The sequence below is a fragment of the Lolium perenne genome, chromosome 5, assembly GCF_019359855.2.
Source record: "Lolium perenne isolate Kyuss_39 chromosome 5, Kyuss_2.0, whole genome shotgun sequence".
NCBI lineage: Eukaryota > Viridiplantae > Streptophyta > Magnoliopsida > Poales > Poaceae > Lolium > Lolium perenne.
In genome coordinates, this window is record NC_067248.2 from 260,936,007 (window position 1) to 260,956,959 (window position 20,953).

Consider the following 20,953-nt stretch of genomic DNA (forward strand, 5'->3'; position numbering starts at 1 on the left):
GAAGTTCCTCAATCATTTTTTCGGCGACAGGAGACACCTCTGAATTAAGCTTGTCGATATTTCTTCTCCTTTTCGACAACTTGAGGTAACAAGTGTCGATAATATTGCCAAACTCCAATTTTGAGTGACAAATCTTCAACCAAATCAAGGCAAACTTGGCACCAGCTATCATCCGAGCCTTCACGAAGTCATGGATGCTACATACATCCTTAAATTTGCCCATGAGCTCGGGAAGATTATCGGGCTGAGGATTCTGAGGAAACATGGCGTTATACACCATGGCCAAAGTACTGGTGCAGAAGTCAAGAAATTCCCGAACTTGGATGGCCCGATCCTGAAATTGCACAATACGGTGAGTGCGTTCTTCATCCGCCCAAAAATCGCTGTCATTCGCCTTGGCAAGTCGAAGAAGGACTTCAACTCGTGAATTTACTCTTTGTTCTTCGGCGACGGTATCCAGAAACGAACCTATGAGCAACACAAGTAGAAAACAATATAACACAAGGAGGGATACGGAAAAAACATCAAGGAAACAGAAAGAAAGAAGTAACATACCAGCCATATCTTGACTTGCATCGGTCATTAAGTCAAGCATATAGTTCTCGCGTTGAGCAGATCGTGTGGCGCTGGCAGTCGCGGTTTCCTTCAACTAAAGAGCTTCCCGCGTCTGACGAAGGGCAGTTTGTTCCCGATCTAAGGATTTGCGAGATTGATCCAAAACTGTCACAGTTTGCTTCTTCATCGCCTGCAACTATTGAAACATCCAAGGAAACATCGCCAGGTACTCTCACAGAATGAGAAGTAGTAGAAGAAGCGTTGGAAGATCCAGCCCCAGTATAGTTGTCAAAAATTAACTGGAAGACAAGAAAGTATCGACATCAATCATTCAGCAAGACATATTTTCCATTCATATTCAGAATACATTACATAAAACAAGTCCTTACAAAATACGGCTCCTAGAGAGCCCATACAAATCATCGGGAGCAGCAAAAGGCGGTAGTATTTACAAAAAGGAAAAAAGAAAAGGAAGCGCAAGTTGGTCTACTTGACCTCCGTCCGAGCAGCGCTAGCAGAAGCGGTGGACTTCGGGTCAAGGAAGGCGAGGAGTTTCTTCGAGTAAACCTTGGCGTCCTTCACCAGGGCCTTCCATTTCTCCGAGTTTAAACCCTTGGGAGCACCAGCCTTCACCCAGTCGACTTTTTGGCCGCTGGCCGCCACAAGAGCGATGGTCCCTTCGAGTCCAATCTTCAAGCTCGCTTGACAATAGGCCAAAGCAGGATCATCCCGTGCCAGAAAATGCTAGGCAAGTTGGGCGAATATTTCGGGCTGAGTATCCTTCGGGAAGAAGTGCGGGAAGACACGCTTCAGTGCAGTCCACACGGAGGTTATGCACTTGCGCGCCAAGTCGCAGTTTAGCTCAAGAATATCGAGAGTGTCCAGAAGACGATCATCCGATTCTTTGCTCAAAGTGTACTGTTCACCCATTTTTCCTGCTGGAGAAAAGCAGGACTTCGTCAAAATCAAGGATAATTTTAGCACAAGGAACAGCAGAATGACAACATGAAAGATAGTATTACTCGAAAATCTTCGGGACTGCGTTTCAAGGCGCGTGACTATATCATTCTCGCGCTCGACCTGCTTGGCCTCCTTGTCGCTTAAAGCGTCCTCAGCGGCTTGGAGCCTTTGGCGGAGATCCTCGACACCAGCAGCATCCTTCTCAGCCCTCTTGCGAGCTTCCTCGCTGGCTTTGAGCTTGGCCTCTTGGTCAGCAGTGCGCTCCTTGGCACAACGCAGAGCCTCTGGAAGGAAAAAGTAAGAGAAGGAAGCAAAAATAAGATAAGGAAATACAAAATACCAAGAGTGGCAAAGTTTTACCTCTTAAAGTTGCAGCCTCGTCGTGAAACCCAGTAAATAGGGAGCCCAAGTTGACCAACTCCTTCATCAAGGGCTGCAAAAAAGTCGACAAGAAACAAATATAGTGCCAGGATGTGCAATGTTGTTCAAGATAAACAAGAAAGGCGACAAACAGGAAGAAGTAACTTACATCGTCAAGGATAGGAGCTGGCATATTCCCGGTAGCGAGTTCCTGTTTGCCAGCAGCCCCGGTTTTAGCGTTCTTCGGCTTCGGCGCTCGGGGGCTGGGCACTGGAGTCGATGCTTCCGGATCAACTTGTGGGGGAGGCGAAGCTTCTGAAGCAACACGACGATCTTCGGAAAGGACCAACGTGTTGGAGGTGCTTGTAGGAGCTGGCCCATGAGATTCGGGTTCTTCTTCTTCTTCGTCAGCCCTGTTAGCATAGCAGCAAAATAAATATGAGGGAACCAAAAGAAAAAAGATAGGCAGAAACAGCAAAAAGCAACTCACGAGCTAACGGCGCCAGTCATGGCGTAGGGGTCGAAAATTTCTTGATCTTCGGGAGAAGATTCTTCGGCGGTGGGTTCGGCGAGCTTGGACGCGCCGGAATCTTCTTCGCCGTCGTCTCTCTTCCTCTTCCGTTTATCCGGAGAAGCGGCAGGAGGAGGAGAAACGGATTGAGCAGAGCCAGAGTGTTGCTCTGACTCAGAGTCTTTGTCAGAGGAACCCGCAGTTCTTTGAGATTCTGCGGGTTCACTCTCAGGAACGGAGGATTCTTGCGAGTCGTCGGTGACAACGGCTCGCTCATCCACTTCCCCACCTTCAGGTAGTGGGGGAAGAGAAGTAGGAGATTGATGGTTCTGCATTCAACAAAACACGAGAAGAAAAGAAAATTAAAACACAAAGGAAAAACAGCAGTAGTCAAAATATAGAAGATACAACTCGAAAGAAATCACTTACTTCGGGAAGGGCGTGGCTACCACTGAACGGCTCCACATGGCAGGATGAAGGGACTTGATGATTCTTGCTCAGGGAGGTGAAGTGACGGACAAGCTTCTCCAAATCTTTCAGAGGAAGATCTTCGGAAACTCTGTCAGTATCTTCAGCACCCGAGTACATCCAACGAGGTCTTTTGCGAGCTTGCAGGGGCTGCACTCGAATCCGAAGGAAGTGTGCAATGATTTGCACACCCGACAGTTGTGCTCCGTCAGTATTCTGAAGCTCCTGGATGCGAGCAATAAGAGCGTCAGTGGCTGCCTTTTCTTCGGCTAAAGCCTCTGCGTCCCAGGACTTGCGCCTTTGAATATCTTCGGCAGCGTCAAAGGGCGCAAGACCGTATTCTTGAGCATCTAAAGACTCATCCTTGATATAAAGCCACTTCCTGCGCCAGCCTTGGACGGAGTCGGTGAATTTTACATCAAAATATCTGACTTCAGGACGAACACAGATGCATACGCCACCTACATTGTAGATGACATTTTTCGAGTTGTTGCGGCGGAGGTAGAAGATGCGTTTCCAGAGGCCCCAGTGAGGGTGGATGCCCAGGAAACATTCACAGAGTGTGATGAAAATGGAGATGTGGAGAAGAGAGTTTGGGTTCAGCTGGTGCAGCTGGATCCCGTAGATAAAGAGAAGGCCACGAAGAAACTCGTGAAGAGGAACAGAAATGCCGCGAATGAGGAAGTCGACAAAGGTTACCCGGAAACCGATAGGAGGATGAGGAGAACTTTCGTCTCCAGGCATCTTCATGACCCCCTTGTTGAGCAGGCCCATCTTCTTCAGCATCTTGTTATCTTGCGTAGAGAGCTTTGACCTCTCCCAACCGGAGATCTTTGCCTTCTCTGCGAGTTCTTCGGTGCTTGGGGCACGCTTCGTGCACTGCTTAGAGCGTGGCGCCATGGCTGAAGGTACGGCGGAGAAAAGAGGGAGAGAAAGCAAGGTGCGGGCGCGAGGTGCTCAAGGAGGAAGAAGGGCACAGAGAGAGAGAAAGGAATTGTGCGGCGCAGCGAAGGGGATAACTGAGGACAAGGGTTCCAATTTATAGGAAGAAGACGATGCGTTCTGCCGTCGGATGAAAAAAGGAGAGCTCTGAACCTTATGCGTGTCCGAAGGGTAAAATCGTCTTTACATTTCAATTTTACTGGAGGGAAGTTACCCCGCGTGTGCCGGGAATTCCGAAGGACGTGTGCGCGCCACTTGCGCGATGTGTCGGAGGTGCAGAGTTTTGGACCCACGGAACAGTGGATTGCTAGGAGTCGTGGCTTCCCAAGGAGGCTATACATGGCTATCGTCAGCAACGACGTCATTTGACAAAAAAGTTTCGAGTGGTCAAGGAAAATATAATGGAGAGAGAACTTCGGGATCTGAAGAAATATATGGCTAAAAAGAAAATTCGGGAGTCTATGCCCAGATGCAAGCACCTGTTCATATGCTTGGGGGCTATTCTTATCAGAAGTATTTTCCATACTTATGATAAGATGACGTGGTGAAAGAAAAAAAATTAGAGTTGATCAAAAATAGCAAAAGTTGAGCCTACAACCAAGTGCAAACACTCGGCTGTAGTCTCGGGGGCTACTCCCATTGGGAGCGCTGGTCGCGCACCCGATGAAATATGAAGAAAAAAGAAGAGAAAGTAACAAGTCAATATTGAATTGTGGCAAAGAAATCTCTTCGTACATCTTCGAGTTACATATAACTCGTCATGTACTCCCATCGGGAGGTCAAGATATTATCCCACGAGTCAACTCGAATAAATAAAGAATTCCAGCAGCCGACAAAGGCACTCGATAAAATATTCTCAGAACGCGTCAGCCGCGGCAAAAATTCTGAATGCCATAACTCGAAGGAGATTACGAAGGTAAGACCCCAGGATCTTTCCTGTGTGGCGTGGTATCGCACCCGAATGTGCTCTCCCACTTTATCCATATCAGCAGATGCGAAGAAAAATCCTAACGGACGCGTTAGGTACTCGAAAAAACATAGCTGGGATTCGGTTCACGATAAGTCCTTAAGCGGCGCGTGTCGAATTACGCCAGTATCCTGGGTTTGAGTCCAGGGACTTGAGCTTGAAGTAGGTTTATGCGGGTTTGCCACAATAGCAGTTAACTGGTACCTGATCCGTCAGATGAACCAGCCCCATTTACCATTATCCTTGTACAAAATAGACATTGAGCAAAATATTCATTATGACTCGAAAGTTTTATAAATATGCGATTCAGTTTTACGATGGAGATTTTACTCGACTCTGCGATTCAAGCAAAATTTCGGGGGCTACTGACATAGGCATGCTGAATAGGCCTACCGAATAAAGCACCCGGGTTATCTGACGAGGATGCGAGGCCCACGACCCGAAGCTTTGAAGGCCCAGAAGCCCAGAGAATAACAGATAAGGAATATAGAGATGTATTAGGAATCATGTAACAATATGGGAAAGACCCGATAAGCCTTCTCGCAGTTTGTAACTTGTACGGAACGAAATCCCTCGGCTCCACCTCCTATATAAAGGGGAGTCGAGGGAGGAGGAGAGGATCGATTGATTGTCAACACAACCACCATAATTCTAGTCGAAACACCTTTGTCGGCTGAAACCTTCGAGATCTACTTGCCCTCTACTTCTTACGAAACCCTAAGTCTACAATCTGTAGGCATTGACAAGTTAATACCTTGTCACCGACCCCTCCCACCACTTTCCTCCCTCCCCACCCGTCCTTCGCCCCAGGTCGTCTCGCGCGAGGCGGCTCCGGGCGACGACCCAAACCCTAGAAAAAGGTGGCCGATCTCCCTCCTCCTGGCCGTTGCCGCCGTCGGGGTCAGCGATGGCGGCCACGCCCGGTTGCCAAAGGCAGGGGCGGTGGTGGCGCACCCATGGAATCCCCTTCGCGTGGAGGCGGGGTCTTTCAGGGGCGGCGATAGTGGACGGCGGGTCTGGTGGCGGTGGCCTTCGGCTACATCACCTGGATCATGCGGGAGACGTGGTGGTGTGGCGGAACTCGGCGGGGATGAAGGGCGACAACAGGATCGGGCAGCGGTGGCAAGGTTCATGGTCGCGAGGCGGCGGCAATGAGGCTCGGCCAGGCTTTCCTGGTGGATAGCAACCGGCTGTCTCCGCGTCGTGGGTGTGCGTACCGCTATCCCGACGGCTGCTGGCCTCTACCGGCCGGGTTGGAGGAGGAAGATGGACCGCGGTTCCCAGCCGTGGCGGTGGCGTGGGGGCCGACCGTTCCGGCTTTCATGGTGGTGGCCCTAGGGTTCTTCTTTCATGAAGATGAAGACGTTCCGGATGCTGATATTTCTTCATCTAGCCGGAGTGATGAGTTTCGGAAGGCTCCGATAGTGAATGGAACAATGCATCTTTTGCCTGGAGTTCACAGGATCAAGTGGTATTCGGTCGCGCGCACCCATGCTTTTATTCCGACCGTTTGGTTCCGGAGGGAGCGGCGTGAAGCTATGTTCTATGTTGACATCAAGAGACCCTTGGTCCATGGTGAAGTCAGAGAATATCACGAAGGCGGGATTGGGGATTAGCTAAAGAAGGTTCAAGTCTCCGCGATGTTGAGGAACTTGCTTGGTGTCTAGGATTCGCAGCAGTGGTATGAAAGTGGGGGCGGAAGCTCAGGTGAAGTTTAGAGTCCTACCTTTCAGGGTGAAAACCCAAGGTCTGGCCTTAACTGGTTGTGCCTGGCAATGACCTTGTTGGAGGCATTGTTTTGAGAACGGGGACTATCTTCAGGGTGAAAACCTAAGATCTTTGATCGGGCGACGACGGCGCTGGTGCACTGTTCCCTTCTTGGAGGTGTCACTTTTGGAGAGTCTGTATTTCAGGTGTTGTCTTGGTGGTGGATGTATTGCTGTTGCTAGGCCTGGGATACTGTAGCGGGACTTCTATTTCTTAGTTTTCTTTTTCTCTTTTTTGGCTGTGTGCATCCGTACTGCCATTAGGGTGTTGCGTTGTTCCAGAGGCTATGTGTAATTGATATATTTTGATATTAATATATTCTCTTTATCAAAAAAATTACAGAATTGACATGTCTACTCGAGTCGCTGATACAGCTTTACTATGAATCTTAAGGGAACCGACCAATCAGACGTGGAAATGAGCATTTTTGCCCAAGGAAGAGGGGCACGGGATTCCATCAACCAAATGTTGAAAACAAATCACTGATCAAGGGTCGGAAGAACAAAAGCAGTACCTCGTGAGAACAGGTAATGCCAACCAGTCCCATGTGTAGGGTCGCCCGCCACATCATATATGTGTCAAGCCAAAGCCTAGAATGTAATCGGATCGGATCAAAATTTATATTTATTATATTTTATATAATACATTTTGGTGGATTTGGAGCGCATTAGACGATGACTGGTTATTTATATTTGGAGAGAATAATAACTTGTATTGATATGTGAGGGATTACAGAGTTTATATATGAGCCAAACCAATCTAGGGTTTATGCCAACCGACCTATACAAGGCAAAACAGAATATAACTCTAATACCCCCGCAGTGGCAACGTTAGGCTCGACGATGTTGAGACTGGAGCGTATGTCGGAGAAGGAGGAAGTAGGGAGTCCTTTGGTGAAGATGTTAGCAAACTGTGCACTCGTCGGAACATGGAGAATGCGAACCTCACCAAGAGCCACCTTTTCACGAACAAAATGAATGTCGATCGCAATATGCTTGGTTCGGCGATGCTGAACGGGGTTGCTGGCCATGTATACTTCTGATATATTGTCACAATAGACAATGGTGGCGCGTGCGAGTGGTCGATGGAGCTCAGTGAGAAGTTGACGTATCCATACAGCTTCGGCGGCGAAGTGGGAAACAACTCCGTACTCGGCTTCTGCAGAAGACCTGGAGACCATGACCTGCCTTTTAGATGACCAAGAAACAAGATTATCCCCCAAATAAATACAAAAGCCAGATGTGGATCGTCGAATATCTGGACAATCTGCCTAGTCCGCATCGGAATAAACTGTCAGACTTGTGGGAGAGGAATAATTGACATGAATACCGTGGTCAAGAGTCCCTTTAAGGTAACGAAGAATGTGTTTGACATGAGAGAGATGGGGAACACGAGGATCATGCATATATAGACATGCTTGCTGGACGGAGTACGAGATTTCTGGACGTGTTAATGTAGCGTATTGAAGAGCACCAGTGAGGCTGTCAGACTTGTGGGAGAGGAATAATTGACATGAATACCGTGGTCAAGAGTCCCTTTAAGGTAACGAAGAATGTGTTTGACATGAGAGAGATGGGGAACACGAGGATCATGCATATATAGACATGCTTGCTGGACGGAGTACGAGATTTCTGGACGTGTTAATGTAGCGTATTGAAGAGCACCAGTGAGGCTACGATAAGAGACATGATCACCATCAGTAGAAAGCTTAGTGCCAACATCAACTGGGGTACGGGAAGGCGGGCAATCGGTCATCCTAGCACGAGAGAGTAAATCAAGAATGTACTGACGCTGAGAGAGAGAGAGAAATAATGTGGTCGAGGTGCGAGAGGCAGTGACACCAGGAAAATGATGAAGAGGTCCTAGATCTGTCATAGAAAATTCATTGTTGAGAGACGAGATGATATGGTGTAAGAATCAATCGGAGGAGGTGGTGAGAATGATGTCATCAACATAGAGAAGAAGATAGGCCGTGTGCTCAGTGGTGTGAAAAATGAAAAGAGAGGAGTCAGATTTAGATGTAAAGCCAATGGTTTGAATAAAAGTGGCAAAACGATCAAACCAGGCACGAGGAGCTTGTTTAAGACCATAGAGAGATTTATGGAGGAGACATACAAAATCAGGAGAAGAGGAGTTTTCGAAGCCTGAAGGTTGTTGACAATAAACGGTTTCATTGAGGGTACCATGAAGGAAAGCATTTTTTACATCAAGTTGGTGAATTGGCTAGGAAGAGGAAACATCGAGACTAAGGACAATACGAATGGTGCTGGGTTTGACAACAGGGGAAAAAGTCTCATCAAAATCAATCCCATGTTGTTGGGAAAAACTTCGGCACACCGAACGATCTTTATAACGAGCAAGAGTACCATCGGAGTTATATTTGTGACGAAAGACCCATTTGCCAGAGACTACGTTGGCACTGGATGGTTTGGGAACAAGAGTCCATGTGTTGTTGCGGAGGAGAGCATCGAATTCATCACGCATAGCTGAGTGCCAGAGAGGATCTAGAAGAGCGCGTTTGTAAGAAGTTGGAATGGGTGAAATAGTTGGAGTGGCGGAAAGATTTAGGAGACGACGTGGAATATGAAAACCGTGTTTGCCCCTAGTACACATGACATGATCACTTACAGGAATAGAAGTTGGAACGGCATTGGAAGGAATTGTGGGGGGGGGGGGGGGGGGGGTGTAGGTGATGGAGATGACGCGGAAGAAGCGTGGACGGGGTTGTCTATCGTGGCAGAGGGAGCGGGAGAAGGGTCGGTCGAGGTAGGAGAGACCGCTGACGTGGCAGGAAAAACAGGCGGAATCCCTGCCGTGACAGGAGTAACGTGTTGGAATTCTGCCGCGGCAGGAGAGGCTGCTGTCGCGGCAGGAGAAGACGCTGCATTCTCTGCCACGGCAGAACGCGCGGCAACGATGATGGGATGGGTAGGGCGCGGTGTTGGGTTAGGAGGGGGTGTAGGATTTTGTTTGGCAGCATTAGCAATGGTATAAGGAAAAGTTTTTTCATCGAAGATGGCGTGACGAGAGGTGAGAACATGACCAGGGAATGGATCAAAACACCGATATCCTTTGTGATCGCTAGAGAGACCGAGATGTATACATGGGAGGGAGCGAGGGGCAAGTTTGTGAGGGGTAGTGGAGGTGATATTGGGAAAACATAGGCAGCCGAGGACACGTAACATAGAGTAGTCAGGAGGGTGAAGAAAGAGAGATTGGTATGGTGTATAAAGAGGACAAGTTTTAGTTGGACGGATGTTAATCAGATAGGTGGCAACATTAAGAGCTTCTACCCAAAAGGATAAGGGGAGGGAGGCCTGGATGAGTAAGGTGCGTAGAATATCATTGATAGATCTAAGAGATTGTTCAGCTTTACCATTTTGTTGAAGTGTATGGACAAGAGAAACAAAGAAGAATACCATGGGAAAGAAAGAAATCACGATTTTTAGTGTTATCGAATTCACGTCCATTATCACATTGTATGAAGCGGATGGGAAGGCTAAAATGAGTATAAACGTAAGTTTGAAAATTGTGAAAGACAGTGTAGACGTCAGACTTGTCACGAAGAGGAAAAGTCCAGATATAGTGTGAGTAAACATCAGGAATAACGAGATAGTATTTAAAACCAGAAACACTAGGCATGGGAGATGTCCATCAATCACAATGTAATAATTCAAAGGGAAACGAACTATGAGTGGAGGAAGTATTAAATGGTAATCGAACGTGTTTGCCACATTGACAGGCATTACAAACAGAGGAATCATGGGGTGAACTAATGCTAGGGATACAAAATTCCTGAAGTAGGGATGACAATGTGGTTTTATTTGGATGCCTTAATCGACGATGCCAAAGTTCAACGGAGGCGATCATGGCTTGTGGTGTGGAAGTAGGCGCGCCATAGAGTGGATAGAGATCACCAGAGCTATTGTACCGGGCGAGAAGCTTCCCCGTTTGTAGATCCTTCATAGATAAACCAAAGGGGTCAAATTCGAGGGATACACGATTATCTATTGTAAATTTGCGAACAGATATGAGATTTTTGATTAAAGAAGGAGCTAGAAGAATTTGTCGTAAGAGAAATTGAACATGCAGATGTGAAATATATGAATCGCCAGTTCCAGAGATTGAAATAGAGGAGCCGTCACCGATGGTGATGGAGGAAAAAGGGGAAGAAGAACAAGCTGATAGAAAATTCAAATTCGAAGACATGTGCGAAGATGCACCAGAATCAAAAATCCAATCCGTACCTTCGGTGTTGTTCAGGGTAAAATTGTTCATGGCAGCTATAAAAGCGGCCTGGTCCCAGCTTGGTGTAGAAGTCGATGACGATGGCCTAGGCACGGTCGATGACGCGGTGTACGGTAGGGCCGAAACATGGCCGTACATGTAGGGTAGTGCCGCGTAGCCGGGGTGCAAAGCTTGAGCGTGGTGCACTTATGCAGGGGGCCGAGGACCGAGGAGGCCTGGTGAGCCGGTGGACGGACGGAGGCTGGGGTTCCAAGCCCCAGTGTAGGCCGGAGGAGCGCCATATGGTGAAGGAGCCGTCCACGGCATAGACCATGCATGAACCATACCAGTCCAGGGATCATGCTGGGGGCGCCAAGTCGGTGCAGCAGGATGCGCCGTCGGTGGTGGTGCAGGGGGCGCAGTCGGAGCAGATCGCGGCAATGGAGGTCGATATGTCGGATTTTCCCGCGGTAATTGGGGCTAGGGCGCCATCCTGGAGGCGCTGCCGCGGCAGGATTTGGAGCCGGCGGGCCTGCCGCGGTAGGACTCGACTGAGGAAGGTGTGCCGCGGTAGGGGAGGGTGGCGAAGACCGTGGAGCGGTGACGAAGACTTGAGGGCGCGATTCCCGGCTCTGGCGCGCACGATCGGCACTCTGCAGGATGGAGCGGACCTACGCAAAGGTGGGACAAGGCCGCATCATAGGGATGAAGGAGGCCTGCTTGTCGAAGTCCTCACTGAGCCCAACGAGAAGGATGTTGATGAGCTGCCGTTCTTCAATAGGGTCACCAAGCTCGCGGAGTTCGTCAGCAATGGAGGAGAGGCACTGATAGTAGACGCCAATGGGAGAGGCGCCTTGGACGAGATTGCGAAGCTCGATGTTGAGGTTGTTCACGCGGGTGTCGATGTTGTCCTGGAAGAGCTGGCGAAGGGCAACCCAGAGTGCGGCGGCGGACGAGGCGTTGCGGAAGACGGGGTTGAATATCTCGGTGGAGACGCGCGTGTAGATCCACTAGATGATCGTGAGGTCGTCCTTGACCCATCGTGGATCATCGAGGCGTGGAACGCAGTCCGCGGGGACGTGGGCGAGAAGATTGCATCGCCCCAGATGAACTTAGAAGAGGTGGCGCCAGTGATAGTAGTTGTGGGCTGAGAGATCTAGGGTGATGGGTATGAAGGGGGAGATGTCGGTGATGGTGTCGGCGAACGACATGGTGGCTGGTGGTGGCTAGTGGTGGTAGAGAGGTGTGGTGCCAGCGGTGGGAGGAGAAACTAGGGTTTGGGGTAGGGTAGAGGAAGAGAGAGGGGCGCCGGTGGCGCGGAAGTCTGCCGTGGAGAAGAGGGGTCCAGGCGGCGGTGGAGGAGGGGTTGGCGGTGGAGCCATGCCAGGGTGCAGAAAATCTAGGCGTCTCATACCATGATATTTGGAGAGAATAATAACTTATATTCATATGTGAGGGATTACAGAGTTTATATATAAGCCAAACCAATCTAGGGTTTAGGCCAACCGACCTATACAAGGCAAAACCGAATATAACTCTAATAGTTATGGTTTTGATGATAGTTATACAAGACCGCAGATTTGGGAAAAAAACCCCGTAGTGGACTTGGAAAAAAATGAAAAAAAGAAATTATTCGGATACGTTGACACATAAGACCTCGTTTGGTACTAAAGTTTTTGTGAGGACTAGTGAGATAATCCCCACCAAACCCTAAATCCAAACTTATTTCCAAAAGCATGTTTGATATTAGAGTGTTGAGTGAGATTAATCATCGCATATTCCCATTTGTTCTCAAATTTTAGTTTATTTTTTCAACGCCCCAATACTCTACCTCTACCTGGTGGTTTGTGAATGGCCTTTTGTGGACATTGAGTGAAGATAGAGGTTTCACCCAATACTCTAAGTTATTATTCCTACTAATCCCTGCAAATATTCCAGTTCCAAACAAAACATAAGTAGGTTGGCTCAGACGAGAAAGTGTGGGTATGGGAGACTATGTTGAACATCAGAATATTTAGGAATAAAGTGCTATTATTAGTTAAACCAGGATGTGAGGGCATCATCTTTATCATGGAAGTTGAATGTGATTTTTTACAGTTTATTGGTATTCACAATAATATGCTATAAATAAAATATGAGATGTCAACATTTTTTTTTGATAAAACAAGTTTAACAAAACACTCATAAATAAATAATGTAATATGATAGAATGAATATATAACATAGCCAAATAAAAAAAAAAGTAGATTCATATGGATGTAATAGTGAACACAATGGGTAGGACACCAACACATGTTTCAATAGCCACTATCCTAACAAGTTTGGACTCCTTATTCTTTTCTATTCGATAAGTCCACCGATCTATTAATAAACATCAACAATAGTACAAAGAGTTCTAAAACTAATAAAAACTACAAATAGATTGTTGGACCATCCAGCCAAAACTACAAGAACTAGAGTGAGTTGCCGCCCTCCTTTCCCCTCCTCGTTGTAGGCGGGCGAAACTTGTTGTATTAGATAGATGAGTAGTCATAATGCTATGGCCTTAAAGGACCAACACGCCCGAGGAACAACCATCGCCAAAGATGTGAACCATAGAGCGGGAGGGCTAGACCTGCAACCACAACAATTGACTCGAACATTGAACGGGTCCCAGGAGATGTGTCGCGACGACAACTCCACATGCCCTCCGTCGGCACTAGACGTACGGCCGGAATGGGGATAGGGTAAGGAGAACCTTATTCTAACTTCATTAAGGAAAACCTTATTCTGACTTCAGTAAGGAGAACCTTATTATCACTGCAGTATGTAGCCACCGCCTCACCATCCCAAAGAAGACACTGCAGAAACCTAAGAAATGGAATGGGAATCCTACAGCCTGAGAGAGGTTGTGGCCCACCACACCTCCAAGGCCCCAAGGCCACCGGAGGCTGGGCGAACCGACGGCGTTGCCGACGAGGCGGATGGAACCCTAGATTGGTTTTTAGGACACCTCATCTCTCTCTCCTCTGGGAAGTACCACGTCATCTCATTTGAGCTCCATATTCGATTTGGTGAATATATGTAAGTTAGCTATTGTTTAACAGATGAATTTGGCAACTTGCTCAGTACTAACTATGCTATAAAAAAATTGGATGTGGATACACAGCTGCTATTTGACGTACCATATCCTATATTGTATCATGTGTCAAGTTTGAAATTGGATATCCTTATCCGTTGAATTATTCAAAACAGTTATAGATTTTCTAAACCTGTTTCAAAAACATATTTTGTGCGAAAATTATCCTATGTGTGATGTAGCTGCTCCGTACGACAAATGTAAGGAATCTGTCCTGATTCAATGGTCTCTCCAAGTCCTCGACGGTCCAGGTTTGAGTTATTTGGCCTAAACGGCCCTTTGCTAAATTTTAAGCTATTTCTAGCCCCTTGGAAAACATTAAAAGTTATATGGCCTTCTTGGTCACGCCATGCTCGATGGCTTAATTGAAATACATGACACACTAGTTAGACTGGGTTAGACTGAAATGACTTTGCCATTTTTAGTCCCAAAACAGCTAGGTTACGCTATTTAGGTTGGCTATTTTGCAAAGATTTTGAATCCTCTGAGAATATTTTTAAACCATGTGGGTAAGAAAACTGATAGGTCATGCCATTTGGTATGGCTAGATTGAAATAACTTAACTACTTTTAGCACAAATTTTAAAGGAACCTGCCAACCAAAATGATGCGTTCTTCATTTCAGTTAAGTCATATGACATACATTACTTCAATACTTCAAGGAGCCATAAAAGTTTAAATTTTTGAGAGAGACCTGAAATGGTACTATAAAGTTTGAGAAATGGACATTTAGGACAGGCAACACTCCAGGTTCGCTGAAAAATACTCCGCGACGGAAAGCAGCAGTGAAACACACGCAAGAAATGGTGTACGTTTGCCCGTTTGGCAGTTGGCACGGTGCAAATTGCGCGGCAACGCGTGCTCTCACTGCTCGAATTAGCCGGGCCGGGCACAGCCTAAATCCGCCACTCACGACCGACGACTCGACGAGTGGATCGGCGACCCCAGCCCGACGCCATGTATATATTGAATCAACCTCTGCGCTACAACTTGGGACGCTCTCTTCTCTTTCTGCTTTGCACTTTAACGCTCCAATTAGGTCACGTTTCTTTACTCCTTATGCCCACTTGTTATCTGGATGGCAATCATGGCGTGGTTAGATTATCTTCTTCCTTCCAAAATTTGGGCTAAGGATCGAAAGGGCATGTAAAAAGTAGAGATAAAACGATGGATATATGTGTAAGGTAAAGGTTTATCTCTTTTGCATGTCATTTACCAATTTACTACCGGTTTTATTTGTGGTATTATGTTCGGTGTCTAGAGAACCACGGCTTCTTTGCGAAGGTATGTATAAAATTAGAGCAAGTGTAATCATGGATGGCGGCATAGTTTGCGGATAGGCTCTCCGCCATCTTAGAAGTTTTTTTTTTTGTTTTGTTTATGTGGAAATCTGCATCAACCTAGGTGGTGGCCGGGTATAAACTCTCGTGGCTTGTATCAGGTTGATACTAACGTTTGAATTTAATTTTAAACTTTTATTATCGGTAAAAGGTTACCTTTTAAGTTATACACTATGCCATTCTAGTTTGAAATATCCTAACCACATCTATTTGTGAGGTCATGCTCAATGATGACCATTGTCTTTTCTACATCTAGATTACGAATGGGTTCGAAGATGTTCTAGAGGTGGATGTTAGAGCTTTTTCATTGGCGACATTCCATCGATGGCGGCTGAGATCGCTGTTATCGATGGCGAGGGCTCTCTCTCAATAAGTTTGATTCAGAATGTTATCTTGCAAATCTGGCAAATCCTTTTCTCTTCACTGTTGTCTTGGTGGCAGAAATGGAAGATGATCTGAAATTCGTTCGAGATGTGTTTGCACTTGGAGATCTGCAGGAATTTGTGAAACCGCACTGCGACTTCCGAACTCATCCTCAGCGGTGTTGAGAAGATCGCTGTCGTCAAGCCGTTGTGTGTCCTATGGCTGATAGGGCGACCGCTCTAGGCATTGGTGTCTTCTACAACTCATTTGCTCATGATTTGATGCCATTATTTCAGCCACCTCTAGGTCAGCGACTGGCCAAGGCTCAAGATCGTCCGAGAAGGACCCGATGGCAATCTTCATATTTAGATATGAATCTGTTTTGTAAAACTTGATGACTTATTTGTACTTTTCTATTTTTGTGAGGTCCTTCTTGTAAAATTTAATACCACCGGCCATAATTAATGCAGTTTTTGGGCCCTTTGTAGCCCTTCCATGTTAAAAAAAAACATGTTAAACATGTGCGTTAGTATAATAATAATAATAACAAGTGCTTGTTCATTTTTACTCCTCTTGTCGAATCCCTGACCTTAAACATGTGCATTAGTATCATAATAATATAAGTGCTTGTTCATTTAATCTTGGATTTAGCAAAATTGCGGGACATCGGCATTTAGTTTCAGGACCACATTTGGCCCAAATTTATCTACTACTCTCGCCGTCATAAGTTAGTTGGCGTGGTTCTTTTTTCGAAATGAGAGGAACTATATATTAAAATATGTTTAAATATATTCGAATCAAGTTTATGAAAGATACGTCACCTAATTTGAAATATAGGGTGCTTTTTAAAAATACCTACAACATTTTAACTGGTGCGCCACGAGAGAGGCGATCAGGAGGCGATTAGGATTTCCCTGCCGCCCTGTCGGTACCACGATCTGCCCCAATTCTATGGCCTTCAGGCCATGAAGGCCATGTGGGAGAGGTGGATCTTGGACCCGTTGGCAGGAAGGCTCTGTTTTTCTAGCTTTAGGGCGAAGGTACGCCTTCTCCAATAAAATCTTCCGGCTTCAGCCTCATCTTAGTGACGATGTCGAGAAGTTTGTGTGAGTGGTGTGGTTCTCGAGAACCTCTTGTGGCAAGGGGATCTTCAGATTATCATGGAGATTCATCAATATTTATTTCATTTTCCTCGTTTCTCGGGACAGATGTGGTTTTCTTGACCCGTTCCGCGACTTTCAGTCTGGATCCAACAACATCATGTCGGCTCAAGGAGGACCGGCAGCCGCTGCACGCCTGAAGGTTGAAAACAGCTAAAACCGCACGAGCCCGGGACCATTGATTGTCCGTACACACGCGTCCGTGCAGGCGTACGCGTCACACATCACGGCCTAACTAATGTGGGCAAAAATATCCTGCTTAGCTACCCGGCCCCGGCGGCACCTCAACTGCCGGCCACGATGCCGACTCGACGGGAGCTAGCACGACCGCCTCGCCGCCGCCATGATCAACCGCACGACAAGCACAAATTCATCGAGAAAGAGACTCGTGCACGAAAGGAGGTGTCATAATTAATTAAGCCGGTCAAGTGATGCGCACACTGTACAGTCGCTCATTGTACATTTGTACGTTTTTTTAATCAAAGGCCAAAGGCCCAACGTTAAATTAATAACGCTAACAACGGCGACAAGGTACAAAGAGCTGAATCCAGCTTACAAAACACACTCACACACCCACACGAATTGCCAACAGGACTACAACCGGAAACTCGAACGACGATCACGACCCTTACGAAGCCTACGAAGACTCGGAGAAGACACCGGACAGCAACAGTGTCGGGCCGGAGCTCACCCTAGAGAGAGCCATCGAACACGCACGCCGTCAACAGAACTCCCCGCCGCGGGCAGCGCCACCAGTGTCCGACCACCACTGTGCATCGACCACCGCCGTTCGAACCCCAACAAGCAGCACCAAGGAAACTCGACGAGGAAGCTGGGCAGGACGCAAGCCTTGCCGAAGGTCGCCAAGCGAAGAGCCAACGCCATTCGAAGAAACACGGAAAGCTCCCAGACGATGTCTACAACAAGAACACGACACGAGAGCGCTGTCACCGCCAGATCCGCAGATCTTAGGTTTTCACCTGGAGCCCCTTGCTCGTCGAATACCGCGCCTCAGCCATACCACCATCGGAGAGCGGCACACTGTGAACTCCAAGGCGGTGTCTTCAAGAAGATCACGACACAAGAGCGCCGCCACCGCCCGATCCGAGAATCTTGGGCTTTCACCCGGAGCACGTAGAAGGACAAGGAGAAGCCTCAACGACGCCTTCAAGAAGGGAGCGGCGTCCGCGGACGTCACCGTCGTGGCCCGAGCGGGCAAGGGTTTCCCCTCGGCGAACACTCCCACCTTCTACACAGGAAACCGATCGACGAAACGGCTGATCCGCTGCCACCGCGCGCTGCTCGCCGGCCACCACGTCGCCCCCGCGACCATGGTTTCCGGCCAACCCCTGAGCCACTGGCACGCCCGCCAACCAAAATGGCTCCCACCGACCAGGGCCACCGCCCCGGCTCCCAACTCTGCACCCTGCCACACTGAGAAAAATGAGGACTTTGCTGTGAGGGCACCGGACTCCAACCGAGGAGCCGGCCAACCGCCGCACCTTGCGCCGCCGCCACCAGGAGGGGAACATAGCCAGATCGGCCTCCAGCAACCCCCATGGCTGCCGGCGCTCACGGATCTGGGGAGAAAATGGGCTCGAAAGGGGCCCGGGGCCCCTGCCCCGGCCCGAACTCAAGGCGGCCAGATCTGGCAACACCATCTCACCAGGACCCCTCCACGCCGGAGCGGACGGGCGCCGCAGCTGCCGGCCGAGCAGCTGGCCGGACCGGGCCCCACGCGCGCCGCCATCACCTTCACCAGCCCGCCATGGCTCGAGCTCGCGCCGCCGCGCCGGAGCCGCTCGAGGGAGCTGCCGCCGCCACGAGCGCGCCAAGGAAGCGCCGTCACCACGCCGAGGTCGGAGCTCGCGCCGCCGCGCCGCCGCCCGGCGCGACGCCCTCACCGGCCGCCGGGGCCCGCGCCACGCCACCGCGCGAGGGGGTAGAGGGCCCCGCCACCGCCGGCGCCGCGCGGGCTTTGCCCGGCGACGCCCTGTGGCAGCGGCGAGGGGAGGGGGAGAAGAGGAGGAGGGTCGAGGCAGGCGCCGCCGGGAGCCCTCGCGTCGCTCGCGGGAGGCGACCGAGAGCTAGGGTTTTTCAGACGCGTGGAAACTATACATTTGTACGTTCTAGGAGGACACGTGGAAACTATACAAAAAAAAAATCGAATGACGCGTATGTACGTGAGAAACTATACAATATTTTGTATGTACATGTGCCACAAGAGGACAAAGCAAGAAAGGTCAAAGTTGCCGCGCGCATGGGAGTATGCTCGCCACCGGTCTGCCGTACGCCTACTGTGCCGACGACCGGCAACGGCCTGCGCCGGTGGCGGAGCCCTGAGGCGCGACGTCGGGCCGCTCACAGCACGTGGTGGTCGTCGGAGGCTCGGTGGCTGGCTGCACTGCGATGACCAGGGCGCGGCGGCAGGAGGGGCAGGTTGAGCTGGTGAGGAGCCAGACGTCGACGCAGGCGGCGTGGAAGCCGTGGCCGCACGTCGGCAGCACGCGCACCTCGTCGCCGCTTGCGAACTCGGCCAGGCAGATGGCGCACTCCGGCACCTCCCCCTCTTCCTCGTCCTTCTTTTTCCGCTCCAGCTTCCACGACACGGTCGGCAAAGACTGCAGCGCCTTCTTCTTCAGGCCCTTGCACGGCGTTTTCGCTGGCAATGCGTCGACGGAGAAGACGGAGGGGTTGCAGAGCCTGGAGCAGCGCGCGACGAGGGCCAGCCCGACGACGCAGAGCAGGAAGCAGAGCACCGCCACCAGGATCAGCAGCGTGTCCGTGTGCAGCACGCCGCCGGCCTTCGCCGTGGCCAGCGGCGGCGCGGCCATCTCGGTCAGGCGGCCGACGGAATCCTGCAGCAGGTGGCGCGGCATTGCAGCTCGTCCGTTCTCTGTAGGACAGTAGGACGAGATGAGATCGGGCGCAGTGTGGCAGCAAAGAGAGAGAGAGACAGAGGGAGGGGCCAGTTTATGTCCAGTGCGTTTGGTGGAATCGATCGAGTTGCGGAGGAGGGAAGAGTCTGGTGCTCGTTCTGCGTTTATATAGTGTCAGGAGAGCTCGGGAATGTTGGACAATGGTCAATTTTGGTCGCTAGGGATATGATATGATTCATAATTTGGCTCAGACTAGTGAGTGGGAGTGTCACTTTCGAACAATTCTTCTTTGAATTCATGTGGCATATGCATGTTTTCATTGCGAGCTTCGCTTTTTTCTAAACCTCTTTTGGCTACAACTGGGCGTATGTCACACTCGAAATTAGGTGCGACCGATCTGGACTAGTACTCCGTAATATATATACTTATATATTTATGCAACCTCTAGCTTTTCATTCTTTTTCTATCTACACTGAAGAATTGACATCTCTACTCGAGTTGCTGATACAACTTTACTGAAGTGGTTCGCATCGGAATGGACATGGCATCTTAATCTAAAGTGAGCCGACCGATCAGACGCAGACGTGGAAATGAGCATGTAAATTACATCTTGTCGCAAAGAAAGAGGGACACGGGATTCCATTTGCTGGGCGTCCCCCGGGGGATTAGAAATCTAATCCCCCGGGTCCCCAACCGTCCGATCTGTTGATCTGGAATGTTTTCGGCCGTCAGATTAAACCAACCAGCCCTCTCTCCCACTTTTGCTACCATGATGTACCAAAGTAGCAAAAAACGCTTTAATTGTAGCAAAATTTATTTTCACCTAAAAACACAGAACTCGCCGGAGACTCGTCGGAGATGTCGCCGGAGACCCACCGGAGACTTAGTAGCAAAAAATATATGCTATAGTAGCAAATACACACAAAGATTGTAGCAACTTTGTTTTGCTATTGTAGCAAAACCGACCTCATCGAAGTCTCGCCGGAGACCTCGCCGGAGAACTTGTAGCAAAAAACGTATACTATTATAGCTAAAACCTAGAACAAATGTAGCAAAACCTGATTCCGCCGGATACTCGCCGGAGACATAGTAGCAAAAAAAATATGGTATAGTAGCAAGAAAACAAAAATATTGTAGCAATTTTTTTTGCTATTGTAGCATCACGCCCCTGAGAAAAAAACGCCGAGGAGCCGTTAGCAGCAGGCGGCCGTTGACTTGCAGCTAGAGGGAAGGGGAAGAGGAGGATGACGACCATGGTTGGGGAGGCGGGAGGACGGAGAAAATCTCGCCACCACGTCACGGGCCTTGGCCAGCGACGGCGGAGCCAGCTGTAGACA

At 49.0% G+C, this 20,953-nt stretch overlaps 1 protein-coding gene across 1 annotated transcript; it reads right to left on the reverse strand.

The window, feature by feature from the left end:
- Nucleotides 1–18,892: 18,892 nt before the first annotated feature.
- On the reverse strand, nucleotides 18,893–19,755 carry LOC127325907 (probable E3 ubiquitin-protein ligase ATL44). Its single transcript, XM_051352735.2, has one exon. It carries the CDS (start codon nucleotides 19,614–19,616, stop codon nucleotides 19,032–19,034), a length of 585 nt encoding a protein of 194 aa, XP_051208695.1. The 5' UTR covers nucleotides 19,617–19,755; the 3' UTR covers nucleotides 18,893–19,031.
- Between the last annotated feature and the right edge of the window lie 1,198 nt (nucleotides 19,756–20,953).